The following is a 16,717-nucleotide window of genomic DNA, read 5'->3' as shown; positions in this document are numbered from 1 at the left end:
AACCGCCAGAAACGTGACAAACAACCGAGAGAAGTTGCCGAAGTGTCGAAGTGTCGAAAGAAAGGAAAATAAGGCAACCAAGACGTCGATTTTGGTGCTCGAAGGCAGCGAGTCTAATACTCGAAGTGTTGCTATTGCTGTGGTTGTTGCTGTTACTGGCAACCATGAAATTATGGGCAAGAAATTTGTTCGCTTTGCAAATGTATGTCGAAAAATCGAAGGCAAGCAACGGACAGTGCGTCCAAAAATCAAAAATCGAACGCTTAGAGGACGGGCTGTGGGCTGCGGTCAGCGGTTAAGGCAATCAGCATTGCGTAGTAGTCACTATAGTGATAGCAGCAACGAGGCATAGTACTAATGGCAATTTGTATTTTGCTTATTTGAAATGCAACGTCGCGTACCTGACGCTTGACTCTGACACCCCACACCGTCCGCCGGTTGCTGGCTGCCTCTAATTCACTTAGCCTGCGCCAATATGCGTGTGTTCGTACGTGTGTACGTGATATTATTGGTTGCGTATTTTGGCGTTTGGATATTTTCTTTCTTTCCGATTTCTAGTCGACAAAATAGGAATTGGAAAGAGTTGGAACTTTTTCGGCTACGAATTGCCTAAGCGCGTTAAGCTGCGACATTTCATTACGCGACAACTCAATACACCGCAATACGATTAACTGCATTCCGATTTTATAGATTCACCTCGTATAAATACTCGTGCTTGGCACTTAATCAATCACAAAACAATTTCAACCTTCAAACGGTGTGTACTGTGTGATCAACCCACAATAAAAACGGATTAATTAGTTAAATTAATTAACAAGAAATCTAATAATCAAAACAAAATGTGTTCGAAATTCGTCTGTGCCGTACTTATCGCGTCCTTTGCCTGCAGCGCTGCCGCTCTACCCTCACTGCAACAGCTGGATAACAGCGAAAAGGACGTCATTGGTTTGATCAATAGAATCGACAGTGCCGACTCGCTCCCACTCTTCGGTGGTCTGCGTGTAGAACGCTCGGAAACTGGTCGCTCATTCGGTGCCTCCGCCAAGGGTATTGAATCGGTTGATGAGCGCGTCGAACGTTATCTAGCTACACACGAATTGAACTTCGGTCTGCCCGGCGATGAGGATGAGGAAGCCGAAAACGAATACGCCGGCCGTGCCATGGAGGGTAAGAAGAAAAAACAGAAAATTAAAAAGTTGTGGTGTGCAAAATAGAACAAAAAGTGAAATTACAAGGCTAATTTTGTGGCGAAATTTCGTATCATAAAACAGTTTTGCAGTTGGGCAGTTAATACGTGATTTATTCGAACTAAATGAAAAAGAGTTCACTGCTCATTAAAATATAATAATTCATAACAATTATTAATCCCCAGCTTAAACGCAATCAAATGTGATAATTGCCCGAAAGCTTATTTTTAGAATGAAATTCATTTTAAAAAATTAATGAAAAGTGCCGTGCTGTATATTGTCAGGATAATTATGTTCTACTTATTAATTGAAACTTACAAATTTCAAATTATTTTTTCAAATATTCAGCTATTTGATTGCTTCTTTTATTTTCAATTATTTCACATTTTAATTCTGTGCATATTTCACTTTTCATGCATACTTTACAACAACACTACTTTTTCAAGTAATTACAAGCATTACTTTTTTGCACTCATACCTTCTGCGTCAATTATATCGCTGGCCGAAACTAATGGCAACATAAATATATACTCGAACGAATATAAATTCGAAGTCGAACTCGGTTGCGCGTTGCCACTGCAGTGACATAAATCAATGGCAGCAAGAAGCAATTCGCAAACCGCTATAAATGTCGCCTACTAGCCGTGGCACAACAGGTTCATTCACCACTGTGGCACCATTTCCAATAAAAAACTTTTCACAATAACTTTTATACGCTGAACTTCGACATCACCTTAATTGAGTAATAATCGTAACGGTAATTACAGCCGGCATGTACGGCTTGACGTTACCGCAGTCCCGAGTGCCAATGCTGTTCCACATGCACAGCGACAGGCAGCTAGAAAATGGAGCGTATGCAATACCTCAGCAGACAACAACAACAGCACAAGCAGTTTCTGTCTGCGCTTGGCAGTTGAAGTTAGTGTGATCAAAATGCAATTGTTGCTGCACAAATGGCATTAACCTGCACGCATATACTCGTACATTTCCAAACACATGCGTGTGTGTGTGGCTTGTATTGGCAATCTAAAAAGCACAAAGACCTTTGTAATCTTCGAGCTGAGCAAGTAATGATAAAATGAAATACCGTTATGCAGTGCACATTGCTCATTTATTATTCTCTCCCTACTATTTCAAGGCAGCGCCGCTAAGCAAATCAATTTCTGCACAGAAACGCACGTTCTCCTCTACTTTTTTATGTGGATTCTCTGAGCATGGCTTCTCGGTAACAATTAGCTGGGGAATCCGTCATTTATTAAACCAACTAAATACAGGAGGTATTTATTATAAGGCATGTGTTGAGCTAGACCTTAGCACTGCTGGGAATAACATCACAATATTTGTGAGCAATATTTATAGCACTACTCAGAAGAAGCCTTCGCTAGAAACGTCCTAGAAACCTTTTTATTATGCTAACAAGCCGTCAAATTTTCACTTATGCCTATTAATACTTATGAAACTTTCGCCAGTGTGTGCCAGCATGTTTGGATGTGAACGTGTGTGCGCCTTTGTGGCATATCACAAAAAGTTCCGTACATTTATTTAATGTGCTATTAAGACACGCCTGCTTTCAACTCTTCAACAGCGAGTCCTAAATCCAACGCATAGTACATACAAATATTTCATTTGGGTCGTTTTCCCGAATACTTTTCCTAGCTTAACTAAACATTCCCTTCCCCAGTTCTGCAGACAAACTCAAATCCTTCCTCACACCAAATAACTAGTTGGCCCCAAAGGAGCAGGCGTCTTTGGCGCAACATGCACAACTTTGGCGGTTTGTGGCTTGTAATCCTTTTGTTTTGTCAAGCAAAGCGATGCTTCGTTAATAAGTCGGCGCTGTAGTGTGCTTTGCGGCGCATACACTTCAAGCTATCAACGCGAAATCCTTAAAGGAAATATTTGATTTATTGGGAGCTTTAGGACTTATATAAACAGTTACCGCTGTAGCTCGATCACATATATAATCCAACGAGTGTACAATATCAATTACCACATCTAACAGTGGACGAAATGTATTCCGTGATATTTAATACATTCATCAATTTCTAAAGCGATGCGAAAAATCTTCAAAGTCTTCACCACTTTAAATTTCCATGGAAAACATCGCTCCTGCTTAACAACTTCGACAATAAACCAGAATTTCTCGGTAAAAGCACGAGTAGAGCAAAGGTGAAACTTAAGCCATAAAGCATGCAACAAAATGAACCAACGGCGTTGTACATGCTTCATATAAAATCTAAGCTTTGTTCTGTGTTGACTTGCAACAGTTTGCAGCAATAAAGTTGCACATCAGATTCGCACCAAAAGCGCGATAGTGTCATTAAAACTATTGTTTTCGAGAATTGACCAAGGCTTTATACCATTACAATGAAAGCAACGCGTAACTCAATCAATCGTATTCCGAACTGTGCTATTATTATCAGATGAAAGTAGAACATGCCTGCCGTAGTTATAAGTACTATGTATGGCAAAGGAAATATCGCTTAACTTTGAATTTCCGCTAATTTTATCTCCTTTCAACCAACATTATACCAAAGCAAAATAGCAAAGTAAATCCACCGTAAGCTTCAAATTCGGGCTTAACCAACTTAAACAGTTGAAAATTTCGAAAACTTTTTACCATTTCCTTATCTTACGCCGCGCACTCCACCTTCCAACACTTTCTTAACAACTCATAGCGCACCTCACGAACACGCAGCAGTCGGTAAAGCAGCAAAAAAGTTGCTTCGAAATTAGGTGCTAACAATGTAGAAAGTCATTGCCTCTTTTTACACCGCCAATAAAAAGCCACCACTGTGTCGTCACGCTCAGAAACTTTCGCAGTTTTCTTATTATCAGAGTTGAGTGGGTCGCGGTTGTGTGTGCTCGGGTGCATTAGCTGTTTGCATACTTTTAGGATTCTCTTGGGAACCGCATTTTCAGCAAGCACTCGCTTTAATCCGCACACAGCTTCTGCAACTATTACTGCCATACTTTTCGTTAGTTTCGCAGAATACTTCCGAAAGTGTAACCCAAATTCAACTTCAATGCCATTAACTGACTTTCCACATGACATAATATGACACTATAAGAGGAGAATTGTTGCTCTCACATTTATGGGCATCCAGCGCATGTGCTCGTGTATGAATTGGCAGCCTTGTTTGTAGCACATCATTATCGCCAAGTTTTGTAGCAAAAGCTTAGTAGTATAGCATAGCTTCAGGCGATCGCAAGATGGCACTCTCCAAATGTTTTTGATTTGCCACAATTAGTGTTTATGAAAGGCATATTACCACTTTATTAACCAAAAAAAACTTCAAAGTTCCTATTGCTTTTTGTTATACACATATTAGCATTCTATTTATCTAAATTAATGTGACTAAGTTTAAACTAGCCGCAACATTAGCTAACCGAAACTTTTCATTGCAGAATCCCGCAGCAAGAAAATGAAGAAGATGCTCCTGCCTCTGCTCCTGATCTTGAAGCTGAAGAAGGCTGTTCTCTGCAAGATTGCTTTCAGCATCGTCAAATTCATCTCCCTCAAGAGTTTGGCCATCTCCATTTTGGCTCTGATCCTTGCTGGTGCGTAGCATTTTGAAATTCGAACGACTGAACTTGCCATTCCCCACTAAACTTTTATACTTGTTTTTATATAGGCGCCACTTTCTTCAAGGACTTGTTGGGCAAGAAGAAGGAACACATCACCACCGCTTACATCACTGGCAGCCCATTGAACGCTGAGATCGTGCACTCCGACTGGAACCGCAATGGCCAGGCTGCTGCCTCTGACTTGGCCTACAACCAATATGGCTTGGCTCAACCCTTCTAAATGTCTACAACAATACAAGCGAATCGACAACGGCACAACCCGCCGCTAGACTACTTTTAACTAGATTTACACATCTCCTCCTTATCCTCCTCTTCCTATCCTTATCCTATTATTGAATGCTATGAAAGTTGATCATTTTTCATATTTCCATATTTTTCTATTGATCAACATAAGAATGACTAAATTTTAGTTAATTTATAAAACTCTTTATTTATAAATATTTATTTGTAGTCGAGTACTTAGTTTTTAGTTAGTGAAAACTATGCGATACCAAAAACAAAACAAATGAAAAGCAAAAGCAAATGCAAAAATGCAAAATTGAAAAAATCACAAAAAAATAATAAAGAAAATCGAATAATATTTATTTCATAAAAATACATGTACAATTAATTTTATTTATTTCAATGCTTTGGAAAACAAAATGGAGACGGCCAGGGGCCACGGTCTCCACTTGCACTTGTCAATCAATCAGCAAGATTGTAGTCACCGCTGAAAAGTCGATTATTTTTATTACTAACCCATTAGGCGGTAATTAATTTATATTTATATTATATGGTATGCAACTTACAGTTTAATGACTGCCATGCATAATTAAGTTGAGCTCAGGTTCCGTTAGTCATTTCAGAATAAAACTTTTGTGGCTTTGTTGTTCGAGTTTTCGTTGTGAAATATTTGCAACAGGTCAATTTGGTCGTGCAAATTCGCCTTAACACAATTACAGCCAAGAGAATGTCATTAAATCACTATTATTTGCAGATTCATGTAATAAGCTTAAATTAACCATTAGTTTAACTCTTAAGCACTTCTGTTTGTATTGCGACCGCATAAATAAAGTTCATTGAATAAATACTTAATATCGCCGAGTTTGAGCGATATTTCAACTCTAGCAACATGTTGCTACAGAGTGTTACAGTTGTGTTCACCTAAAAGTAATCGAGTTAGATATATATATAAGTTTTCACTTGCACAAACGGACAGCCGGAAGGATAGACAGTCTCGATTATTTATATATATACATATACAAATAATCGAGATGAAGAGATGAGTTGGAATCCGCGTGACTGTCTGTCCTTCCGGCTGTCCGTTTGTGCAAGTGAAAACTTGGATTTAAACTATGCTACCCTAACAGAACTTGATAAACGTATTCCTTGGCAAAAAAGAGAGGACGAGTTCGTATATAAAAGCATCGGTGCATTGCCACGCCCACAAAACGCCATTAAACATAAATCTATAAAGAACCTTAACTATGCACTAAGTTAAAATTTTAAAGGGTAATTTGGCTCAGGGGATACTGCGATCCTCTGTAACACACTTGGGAGATAAAAATATGACAAAATGAGTGTGCCTCCATTCTCTAAGAGATTTCGTGTACATATCTCTTAAACCACTTAAGATATAATATTCGAATTCTTTCAGAACAAATCCCTTAAGTAACTCCCGACACTGTAAACATACATAACCACTCAATCCTTTTATAACGGTAATGTTAAAAAGTACTAAAAGTTTGATAATTCAACAACTAATTGCAGTCAGATACATTAAAGTGTACACCTATTCAAGCCTCAAGATAACGAATATGTGGATCAAAGTTCGAATTGTGAACTTGTTATCGAAAATATTGGTTAATCTGGGAGATAAACAGAGTTTGTCCGGAAAGTAATAGGACTGAGTCGACAATTCTTTAAATACTTTCAAAATTGGCTCCTTCTACGTCGATTCAAAGCTGCCAGCGAGACTTCAAAGCATTGAAGACGTCACGGAAGGCATTCTGTAGAATAGCCTTGAAAGCCGAGATGCATGCTGCTTGAATCCTCTCTGTCGTTAACGGTTTGTCCAGAATGAACAAATTCATGGTGGACGATGCCTTTGATGTCAAAAAAGACAATGAGCATCGTTTTCCCTATGGATTTGCTCATTCATCAGTGACCTCTTCCCGGCCCTCCAAACCAGCTTGGTGGCACCGAAACACACCACTTCTTGCTAAAGCAACATCTGGGTAAGCCTGCTTGATCATATCAAACGTCTCTGTCGCAGATTTACCGAGTTTCACACAGAATTTAATCGCGTACCTCTGCTCTAACGAACGCTGCATTTTCGGCTTGCACCACTTACAGAAACACGTCGCGCGAAAATGTTTGTCCTGACTCTCCAGGTGCTCGGAGACAACTGACCAGCCGCTCGTTCGTTAGCTAGGAACGCCCTCTACCGAATCCAGTCGGTGCGCGCACGCTCCGAAGTACAGTCGCGGTGAAAGAAAATCAGTCCTATGACTTTCCGGACGATCCCTGTATTATATAAATTCGGAGAGAATCGTCAGAAATGGATTAATCGTTTAAATAATATCCTTAGCCCCCATTTACCTAATAGAAAGATTTCCGAACTTCCGGTTGACTTTATACCGAATATATCAGCATATACATATGTATGTATGTGAGTTATGTTAATAAAATCGAGAGAGAGAAAAGAGCAGCCGTCGTCAATTCAACCGTCGCACATAGGAGCATTTTTCTTCTTTCCACTTTGCAAGTGGTTTTTTGTGTTGCGTGAAGTGAATTCTGGAAAATATTTTTTGTGACTCATATATCCAACTAGCGCAATGAAGACATATACTCGATTAAGGATTGGACACACTATCATAACACACGCCCACTTACTATCGGGTAAAAGCCCATCCATTTGCCCCCTTTGCGATGACACCGCTTCTATCAAACACTTACTCACACTATGTCCGATGCTTCACCCAACAGCCCACAACTCTGGCAACATTGATCTCATAAAACTACTAAGTGAACCTTCAGAAAAAAACGTGATGATTGTATATAGATTCTTAAAAACCAACGATTTGTTAAAATATATTTAAGTAACTTACATCTTTACTAACCATTAGCAAATAGAATTTTTCACCTAGTTATAATTACAAGACGGCTGAAGGCCTCGTAACCAGTGCTGCGTTTATGTATTTATATAATAAAACTCTTTTTTGTTATATGAATTATTATAAATAAATAAATAAATAAATAATTTTTCTAGCAAATCTTTTGGTGAATAAGTATGTCGTTCAGTGTTTAAGTTATACATATATTTAAACAAGTAAGGAAGGGAAAGCTGGGGTGTTGGTAAGACTTTATTATTTAAATGTTGTGACAGAATTCAACATTCATTATTCGATGAAATCGTGTATGGAAGGCAATCGATTTTGGTATACTATTTACTTACTTTAAAGGTTATCTACTCACTCTTTTTATTAATATATATTTTACTTCGCGTCGAATAATAAAAATATTAAAATCATCCTTAAATGAAAAATATGTGAAATAAACTCAACAGAAGAAGATAAGTTTAATATAATGAGTTGATGTAAAAACATTAACCAGAGGATCGCAGTTTATTGCATAAGGTATACAAGGTTTGGACCAAAGTCTACACAAATATTTTTAGTATTCAGCGGTAAACCTTATAATTTTTAAAAAAGCTTGTTTCATGTGCAAATTGTAGCGAAAATACAAAAATGCGAGCTATAGCTAATACGAAAGAGCCCGTGCCTGGGATTATATATATTTCACTGTTGATAAAGTGACCGTCCTTTTCTCTTTGAAATGTAATGTGCCCATGTATACCAACTACTAGTATTTCGCCTTGGTTAAAATAATTAAAACTTGTCACTAACTATTTGTGAAGGGAAGCTAGTTGAGTGCTTTCTGTATTTAAGACAAAAGTTTGTGTGCTTTAGCTTTGGCGTTGACCTTGGGTACTAACGAAAAAAGAAGTGCTAAAAAGTGCCTTTACGAAGAGAAAATATGAAATGAACGCAGTTGAATGATAACTCAGCTTGACAGCACATACTACGTCTATAATTTCCATTATTGAAATGCTATATCCATAAATACAAGTCGTAGTTTTTAAACTCTCAAATAAAACAACTTTCACTTCCAATTATTGCATAATTTAGCGAATCGAATGAAAAGATGTAAAGAAAAGTGTTTATTCTCAATTAAAATATACATAAAATCCGTTATAATTTGCTTTCAGCGCCGTCTTAAAACAAATTTCTCTTCACTCATAGCTATGCCCTCTGTAAACTGGAGTGATTATATAACTAATTGCTTTCACTAATTTTCTAATAATTGATCGTTTTCAAATATTTAATTGTGTTCTTCTTGGTTCTTCTCTTCTCTAAGTTTCTCTAAGGCAAATTAATTAAAAACAGGTAAAAATTCTTAACATTTTTACAATAAAAATTCCTCAGCAAAATAAAGTAACAACAAGGTATGGACCCAACCAGAGATAGGTTTGGCATTTTAACTGGTACAAAAGAGCTAGATGGCTAGATTTTAAATTGCCGTATATCTTTCTGCCTACTCTTATGTCCGCAGTTCGCATCATATATCGTGAAAACGATTACTTCAGGATAAATTAATAACTGTTAATAAATCATGGTCTCGATCAGATATACAAGATACTATGGGAATACCTGATAAAGAGGTACATATAACCATTATCTCCAATACTACTCAATTTTGTTTTTAGTTTAGCATATTTAAGATTGGTGTTATTATTGTGAATTGATCAAGTAACAAATGAAATCACAAATTAATTTTGTTCTTTGTTTTTAAGATTTTAAAATTTAAGGTTTTGTCGCATGGGTCAGAAGACATGTTAGCTTAAGCTTGCAACACTAGTGCTGTCGGGTTTTTGAAGATCTGGTATAGTTTATTTGGTTCGCTCTTCTCCAACGCTTGGTGAAATGTAACAATTTTTTATATCGGGTAATAGAGAGTGTTAGGGTCCCTAAAATCACAACATATCTTTTATAACCTCATCATACCACTTATGAAAACTTATGCATGTACTTATGACTAACTTTATACCAAAAAAATCGGTCAATTTGTGAAATTCCTTAATAAAAAAGTTGATATCTTCTTGTAAAAACAATGTATGGTATTGGTGCTTAATGAATTCGGTGAAGAACTTACTCTATTACTTATAATAAATGTTTTTCGACTTCCCAGTGTAAACATTAGCTTAGTCATTCTATACTCATTACGATTGTTTTGGGTCTTCTGGTTGGCTTTATTATTACCAATCGATTAGCGGTTATGGGGATATATCAATAACAATAAGGGAAATATCGTTTAGTATAAGGCTTAATGATATTGGACCCTTAGACCGTATAAAAATATAGATAAATTTATAGTGATTAAGTTGATTTCAGTATTAATATTTGACGAGAATGAAGAATGAGCAGGCAATAATAACTACTTGCATAAGATATTTATAATGTAAATTTAGTATATTTGAAGCTACAAGTATTACTTATTGGACTGCAGATAGTAGTTGCCCATGAAATTATATTCAATAACAATACTTGTATACAAACTAACCACTGTGCAACGACTTCAATGACATCGTTGACAACTACGACGTCCAACTATTAATCAACGAAGCACGCGACAATTGCTGCTCTACATTAATTACAGATGTATACATAACAGTTTAGACACCCCCGCACTGTCCAAGCAACGCTATACTTACTATACATACATACATACATATACCCAATGCTGCTTGTGGTATTTTCTTGTTTAGGAGTTTTTCTGTAAGAGGGAGATATATCACTACATTTTTAGTATGACAATTAATGAACACATCTGAGTGGTCGGGAGGTCTTCCTCATGTAATATAAACAGATTTTTCATTTACTTTAAAAATATTTCCCATTTTCGTTCAACTGTTTTACCACTGTTGTTTTGATCACTTTCTTTTCAGTTTTACTGTTCTCTTGTCGCTAAGCATAATTTGGTCTTTCTCATATTCATCACATATAATTTGACCGTAGTCTCCATTTTTGGCAATTTCTCACATACCGAAAGGGAATGTTATAAAGGAAAAAGCTAACGGGGCGTTTTATGCCTATCTCCCGTTCCCTCTTCTTGACTGGCGGCAATGCAGTAAAACTTTCATTTTCAAAACATCAGTAGTATATGAATAAGTCCAACTCTGTATTGATGAGTTGAAGGGGGTTTTGTGGTTTAAGTTGACCACCCAACAGTGTGTACACACTTCACTGCCTTTCTGAATTTCTACTAGTGCTACTGTCACTTCTTTGGTTAATGATTTTTAATTGCAATTGAGAGTTTTCCATTTTCTTTCACACACTGCTGATTGAGTTTGAATTATTCTGCAAATTTGTATGCGAAGAGAACACCATATGAAGAAAATAAAAATTTTATTTGAACATAATTAGGTTGGTATAACGAACTGCTTCCGTTTGAATCCCCCTCTACCTCTCTCTTTCTCTCTTAATGCTAGGTTGGTAAGCTTTCCACTGGCCCACGTCTTGGTCTCTCGAAGTTCCTTTCTTTTGCTGCAGTTCCGCTATGCTGCCACAGTGAAAGGGAAACAACGCCAGCCGACCGCCGCTGCGACTGCTGATATCTTAAACTTTATTACCGCCACAGTTGTTGTTTTACCGCAGCATTTTTTCTGTCCAATTTCGTTAACAACTTTTCGCCGCTTTTCTGCATTGCTTTTATTATAGTATAAAATTCAGATCACTCTAATGTCGATCAACAGTCGGTACTAAGTGATAGTGTAGCACACAACTCACAGCGGCATTCATAGCTTTAGTCCTGCTTAGTCAATTCAAAAGGATATAAATCAGTACGTACATACCAACACCGTCGTCATGCTGCCACAAAGAACTATGGAATACTTATTTTATTTGGGATTCTTTATTCTGCTGTTGAGATTTGCCAATGCAGATGCCGCTACTGTACGCGCTTTCGAAGAGCCTGCCAGTGAGAATAGTCTAAAGGCGCCACCCGCCTCACATTCCAGCCCCACCGAGACCGCAGGTACGAGCAACAGCAATAGCAAACGTGACGTAATGAAACGCGCATTTGAAGAGTGTAAAACACAGCTGAGCTGGATGTGCTTGAAAATTGAATTTGTGAAAATTATGGAGCGTTTGATGGAAAGGGACGAGCTGAAACTAGTGCCTGGCGTGAGTGTAGTGAGAAATGCCAATGCCACAGAAGTGAAGAGCAACGACTTAATGGCAGGTAGGTAGGAAGCTGTAGGTGACTGGAAGAAAAATCAAAATTGATCTGTGCTTTTGCACATTGCAGTACAATGCAAAAGAAAAATGAGTAAGCAAGAGCTAACTTTATATAATTTATACTCTCGCAAATTGCTACGATCCAATCCAAGGGAATACCCGCAGGTGTTGGCAAAACTTTATATTAAAAACAAGTAAGAAATAGCTAAGTTCGGGTGCAACCGAACATTTTATACTCTTGCAACTTACATGAATCAAAGCCAAGGAAATACTTTAAAGTGTAAGACCAATCATACAGAGTAATGTCAGCCGAATGTTCGAAAATTTTGTATTATTTATACAGGGGCTAGGCCAAGTTTTCGCTCAAGTTTATCTATTATACAAGTAGTATATGGGACAACTCACATATTGGCCGATATATGCGGTGCAAAGTCATCCGGGCTAACAGATGACAGACATATCATTATAAGAGAAGGATAATCCCTTCATTTCATATCGGGTGATTTTTAAGAGCTTGATAACTTTTTTAAAAAAACGCATAAAATTTGCAAATCTCATCGGTTCTTTATTTGAAACGTTAGATTGGTTCATGACATTTACTTTTTGAAGATAATTTCATTTAAATGTTGACCGCGGCTGCGTCTTAGGTGGTCCATTCGGAAAGTCCAATTTTGGGCAACTTTTTCGAGCATTTCGGCCGGAATAGCCCGGAATTTCTTCGGAAATGTTGTCTTCCAAAGCTGGAATAGTTGCTGGCTTATTTCTGTAGACTTTAGACTTGACGTAGCCCCACAAAAAATAGTCTAAAGGCGTTAAATCGCATGATCTTGGTGGCCAACTTACGGGTCCATTTCTTGAGATGAATTGTTCTCCGAAGTTTTCCTCAAAATGGCCATAGAATCGCGAGCTGTGTGGCATGTAGCGCCATCTTGTTGAAACCACATGTCAACCAAGTTCAGTTCTTCCATTTTGGCAACAAAAAGTTTGTTAGCATCGAACGATAGCGATCGCCATTCACCGTAACGTTGCGTCCAACAGCATCTTTGAAAAAATACGGTCCAATGATTCCACCAGCGTACAAACCACACCAAACAGTGCATTTTTCGGGATGCATGGGCACATTTACGATCAGAAGTCAACTATAGGTACCGTGGTCTAAATATTCTGTACCTAGGGCCTTGAACAGTTTTTATTGGGGTTAAAGATATTTTGATCATAAGGTGGCACGCACTAAAGGCATTATTTGAGCAAAGTTTTATCCCATTGTATTAATTGCTTCTTGATTTGTGTACTGGAAACTGAACAAATCAATTGGAATTTAAGATTGTGATATCTTTTCATATAGCATTTGAACAAATCAAGTGGAATTAAAAAATGTGCTATATGGAGAGATATCACAATTTTAAATTCCACTTGATTTGTAAGGGCCGGAGCCACGTTTGCCCACAGGTGCCCTTTGCTACTGCGATCCTCTGTTCCACATTACAGTTTTATATCTTAAATCAGTGCTTAGTTATAACACTTTATGTGTTTTCGGTTAGTGGCGGTTTGTGAGCGTGGCAGTGGTCCGATTACGCCCATCTACGAACTTGTTACATTTTTTATACTAAAGAACCCACATACCAAGTTTAATTGAGATATCTCAATTTTTATTCAAGTTACAGCTTGCGCGGACGGACGGTTGGACGGACGGACAGACAGTCAACTGGACTTCAACTTTTCTCGTCATAATGAGCATTTGTATATACATATATAATTCTAAATCTATCTCGATTAGTTGTAGGTGATACATACAACGGTCAGGTGAACAAAACTATAATACTCTGTAGCAACTGGTTGCAAGAGTATAATGATGCGAAAGACATTTATTGTTCGACGAAATCGTAAGGACGACAATCAAATTTAGAAGCTTACTATCTGATATTGAAGGTCATAGACTCACCTAGTTGTACTAATATTTTTTATACGCGTCGGCCAAATTTGATTAAACTTTCTCAAATGAGATATAGTATGTGATACAAACTCAAACAAAGATTGAAAAGTTTAATACATTGAGTTGTTGTGGAAAAGGACAACCAAAGGATTGAAATGGATTATAATAGGGCTTTGAGGTTTGGAACAAGGTTTAGACTAACTTCATTCATATTCAGCGCTAGACCACAAAATAATTATGAAAACTTCTCCACTTAATTTAAATTTCATATAGAGAGTAGTGACCTGAGAGACCTGACTTAATCTATTTTACACTATCTGAGTTTCATTAAGGCACCTTACATAACATCTCCAATATACATATAAAGAGTAAAGTCAACCATGTTTGAAAATTTGATATTAGTTATATGGGGCTAAGGCCTGTTTTCTCCCTATTTTATGCTTTTTAAGTACAAAGATACATTGTTATCAGAAAAATATACTGTTCGAAAATAACTAATTAGGAACATTAGGGCTAAAAGAAGTCCCGATTCAACCGATATCTTCGGTAAAAAGTAAGCAATATGCACGGGGGTAGACATGTTCGGTATATAGGGGCCTTGAACAGTTGTTGTCCGAATTTTACAATTGATCATAAAGAGAACGCCTTAGAAAGTTGTATCTCGACAAAGTTGTATTTCTTGATTTTTATACTGGAAAGTGAAATAATCAGACAAAATTTAAAGATGTGTAATACAGAAAGTAGACGTGGTTATATGCGCTTTCTTCCAGAGTAGCACGTAAATGAGTTTGGTTGAAATTGGTTGCCCCTAATGCAATATTGATAACCACTCTTATAGCGATTTTTTGTGTCATCTCGTGCGTAGTGTCGACGCTTTTATTCATTGAGTCATCGCACCTTCAGCAGTGTTCAACATAACTGTTATATGGGTAGAAGGCGGGTTTTAACCCGATTCTACCCATTTTTGCACTTTCTATCGGTACATTTATTCTGAACAAGTGTGGTTGTTTGGAAGAAAGGTACATGAAACCTATTGGAGGGTAAGGGCACGCCAACTTTCTCAAAGTATTTCAAACCGCAGATGTTCTCCTGCCTTATAGGCTTTCGATAAACGACTTTTGTGGCCATGCTAGTTGGCCCGTTCCTAAACACAATACCAAACTTTCAAGGTCATGAACCCGGAAGCAGATGTACTGATTTCATCGCAATATCTCATTTTTCTAACAACGGTTAGGAGATAATAACAATTATAATCTCTTGCAAAGAGCGTCAACTTTCGAGAGTATATCGAACCATCGATGGAAAAGGACGCTTGTAAGCCAAATTTTTTGGAAAATTTAGCGTCGCACTTTTAAAAATATTAATTTCGAAATATAGCGTCTTTTAAAACGTTACTTATTGTAATCAAAAATATTCCAAGGGGATTTCAAATTTCGCAAATTTAGTAAGTCATAATATCAAAAATTTAAGTATCTCATTTGCTTTGGAACGAAGAAAGAACTTGCTAAGATATCAATGTGAGATTTATAGATCCATCCGAGGTTTCCGATTTGATGACAGATTTTTAACCAATATTTTCAATTTGAATTAAATGACCTTTTCCTATTGAGACTTAACCAAAACAATAAATTAACATCTTAACTTTTGATTCTGAAGTACCTGTTCGCTTTCTATATACATTCATTATTAAACTTCCTTTAATATATATCCTATCCTATGATCGCCTTTTGTAACGCTAAGAGTAAAGAAGATATAAACTTTCTAATAAAATCCATATATTTTTATTTTTTCAAATTCGATTAATACAGAAGTTGCACGAAGCTACCCGAATGATCCCAACTCACGCCTCAATGGATACATTGTGAACAAATTGAGTAGTTTCCTGCAAACACACTTCCTCCGTTTCAAATTGATCGACAGCGAAACAATGGCGGAGGCCCGTTCGGCTGTGGAGACAGGGCGTAAAGGAAAATTTGGCAAAAAAGGTGGTATGGAGGCGCTCATCGCCGCTGGTTTAATGATGAAGGGTAAGCACCATTTCCCCCAAAGTAAAAACTTCTCATTTACAAAATATATTTGTTCATCTTAGGAACTCTCATGGCCATTGGTATGGGTGCTGTGGCGCTAATGGCTGGCAAAGCACTCATGACGGCACTAATGGCCCTAACACTATCCAGCGTATTGGGTTTGAAGAGTTTGGCCTCCGGCGGTGGAAAGTCCACAACATACGAAATTGTTTCCAAACCCGTATACACTTCAAGCCATTCGCACTCCTATGATGAAGGACACAGCAGCGGGCACGGACATATGGGAGGTGGCCACAGCGGTAGTGGTTATGGGGGTTACGCGCGGAGCCTAAATTTAGAGTCACCGAATGAGTTGCAGTGAAGAAGCTTACCGTATTTAATTCAAGCTTAGTTTTAATCTAGTTTGTAATAAATTATTGAACGTTTTATATACATACATACATAGCATAAAAGTATTTATTATAAAAATAATTATTCTCTGAGATCTTTTAATGGGCATTTTTGTGAATATCGTACTACCCACTTCTAACGGTTACGAATACTAATAAATAATTTATTCAGCATTTACTGCGCAGCGTTTATCACACAATATAAACTGGCCTTACTAATGCATGTTAGTATATTACCAGAGTAATTAGAATAGCTAGGATTGAGACATATCCCACAATTGTCGGGCATTAGGGTGTTGACGTTAGTCCTGTTAGC

At 37.4% G+C, this 16,717-nt stretch overlaps 2 protein-coding genes across 2 annotated transcripts; both read left to right on the top strand.

The window, feature by feature from the left end:
* The first annotated feature begins 839 nt into the window (after positions 1 to 839).
* LOC120766617 lies at positions 840 to 5,105 on the top strand. The gene is made up of 3 exons (XM_040092228.1): positions 840 to 1,167; positions 4,596 to 4,748; positions 4,823 to 5,105. The coding sequence occupies exons 1-3, from the start codon at positions 840 to 842 to the stop codon at positions 4,993 to 4,995; spliced, it is 654 nt and encodes a 217-aa protein (XP_039948162.1). The 3' UTR covers positions 4,996 to 5,105.
* Positions 5,106 to 11,540: 6,435 nt separating this feature from the next.
* On the top strand, positions 11,541 to 16,448 carry LOC120782762. The gene is made up of 3 exons (XM_040115224.1): positions 11,541 to 12,056; positions 15,794 to 16,012; positions 16,075 to 16,448. Exons 1-3 carry the CDS (start codon positions 11,681 to 11,683, stop codon positions 16,371 to 16,373), a joined length of 894 nt encoding a protein of 297 aa, XP_039971158.1. The 5' UTR covers positions 11,541 to 11,680; the 3' UTR covers positions 16,374 to 16,448.
* The last annotated feature ends 269 nt before the right edge of the window (positions 16,449 to 16,717 follow it).

This window comes from Bactrocera tryoni, chromosome 1 (genome assembly GCF_016617805.1).
Source record: "Bactrocera tryoni isolate S06 chromosome 1, CSIRO_BtryS06_freeze2, whole genome shotgun sequence".
Taxonomy (NCBI): domain Eukaryota; kingdom Metazoa; phylum Arthropoda; class Insecta; order Diptera; family Tephritidae; genus Bactrocera; species Bactrocera tryoni.
Note: the sequence above shows the minus strand (reverse complement) of the source record. Positions and strands in the feature narration are given on the sequence as shown.

Coding starts and splice junctions, on each gene's coding strand:
- LOC120766617 (XM_040092228.1), top strand. CDS start 840: ATGTGTTCGAAATTCGTCTGTGCCGTACTTATCGCGTCCTTTGCCTGC. Junction 1,168..4,595: donor CGCCGGCCGTGCCATGGAGG/GTAAGAAGAAAA, acceptor TTTTCATTGCAG/AATCCCGCAGCAAGAAAATG. Junction 4,749..4,822: donor TTTGGCTCTGATCCTTGCTG/GTGCGTAGCATT, acceptor GTTTTTATATAG/GCGCCACTTTCTTCAAGGAC.
- LOC120782762 (XM_040115224.1), top strand. CDS start 11,681: ATGCTGCCACAAAGAACTATGGAATACTTATTTTATTTGGGATTCTTT. Junction 12,057..15,793: donor GAGCAACGACTTAATGGCAG/GTAGGTAGGAAG, acceptor CGATTAATACAG/AAGTTGCACGAAGCTACCCG. Junction 16,013..16,074: donor CGCTGGTTTAATGATGAAGG/GTAAGCACCATT, acceptor TGTTCATCTTAG/GAACTCTCATGGCCATTGGT.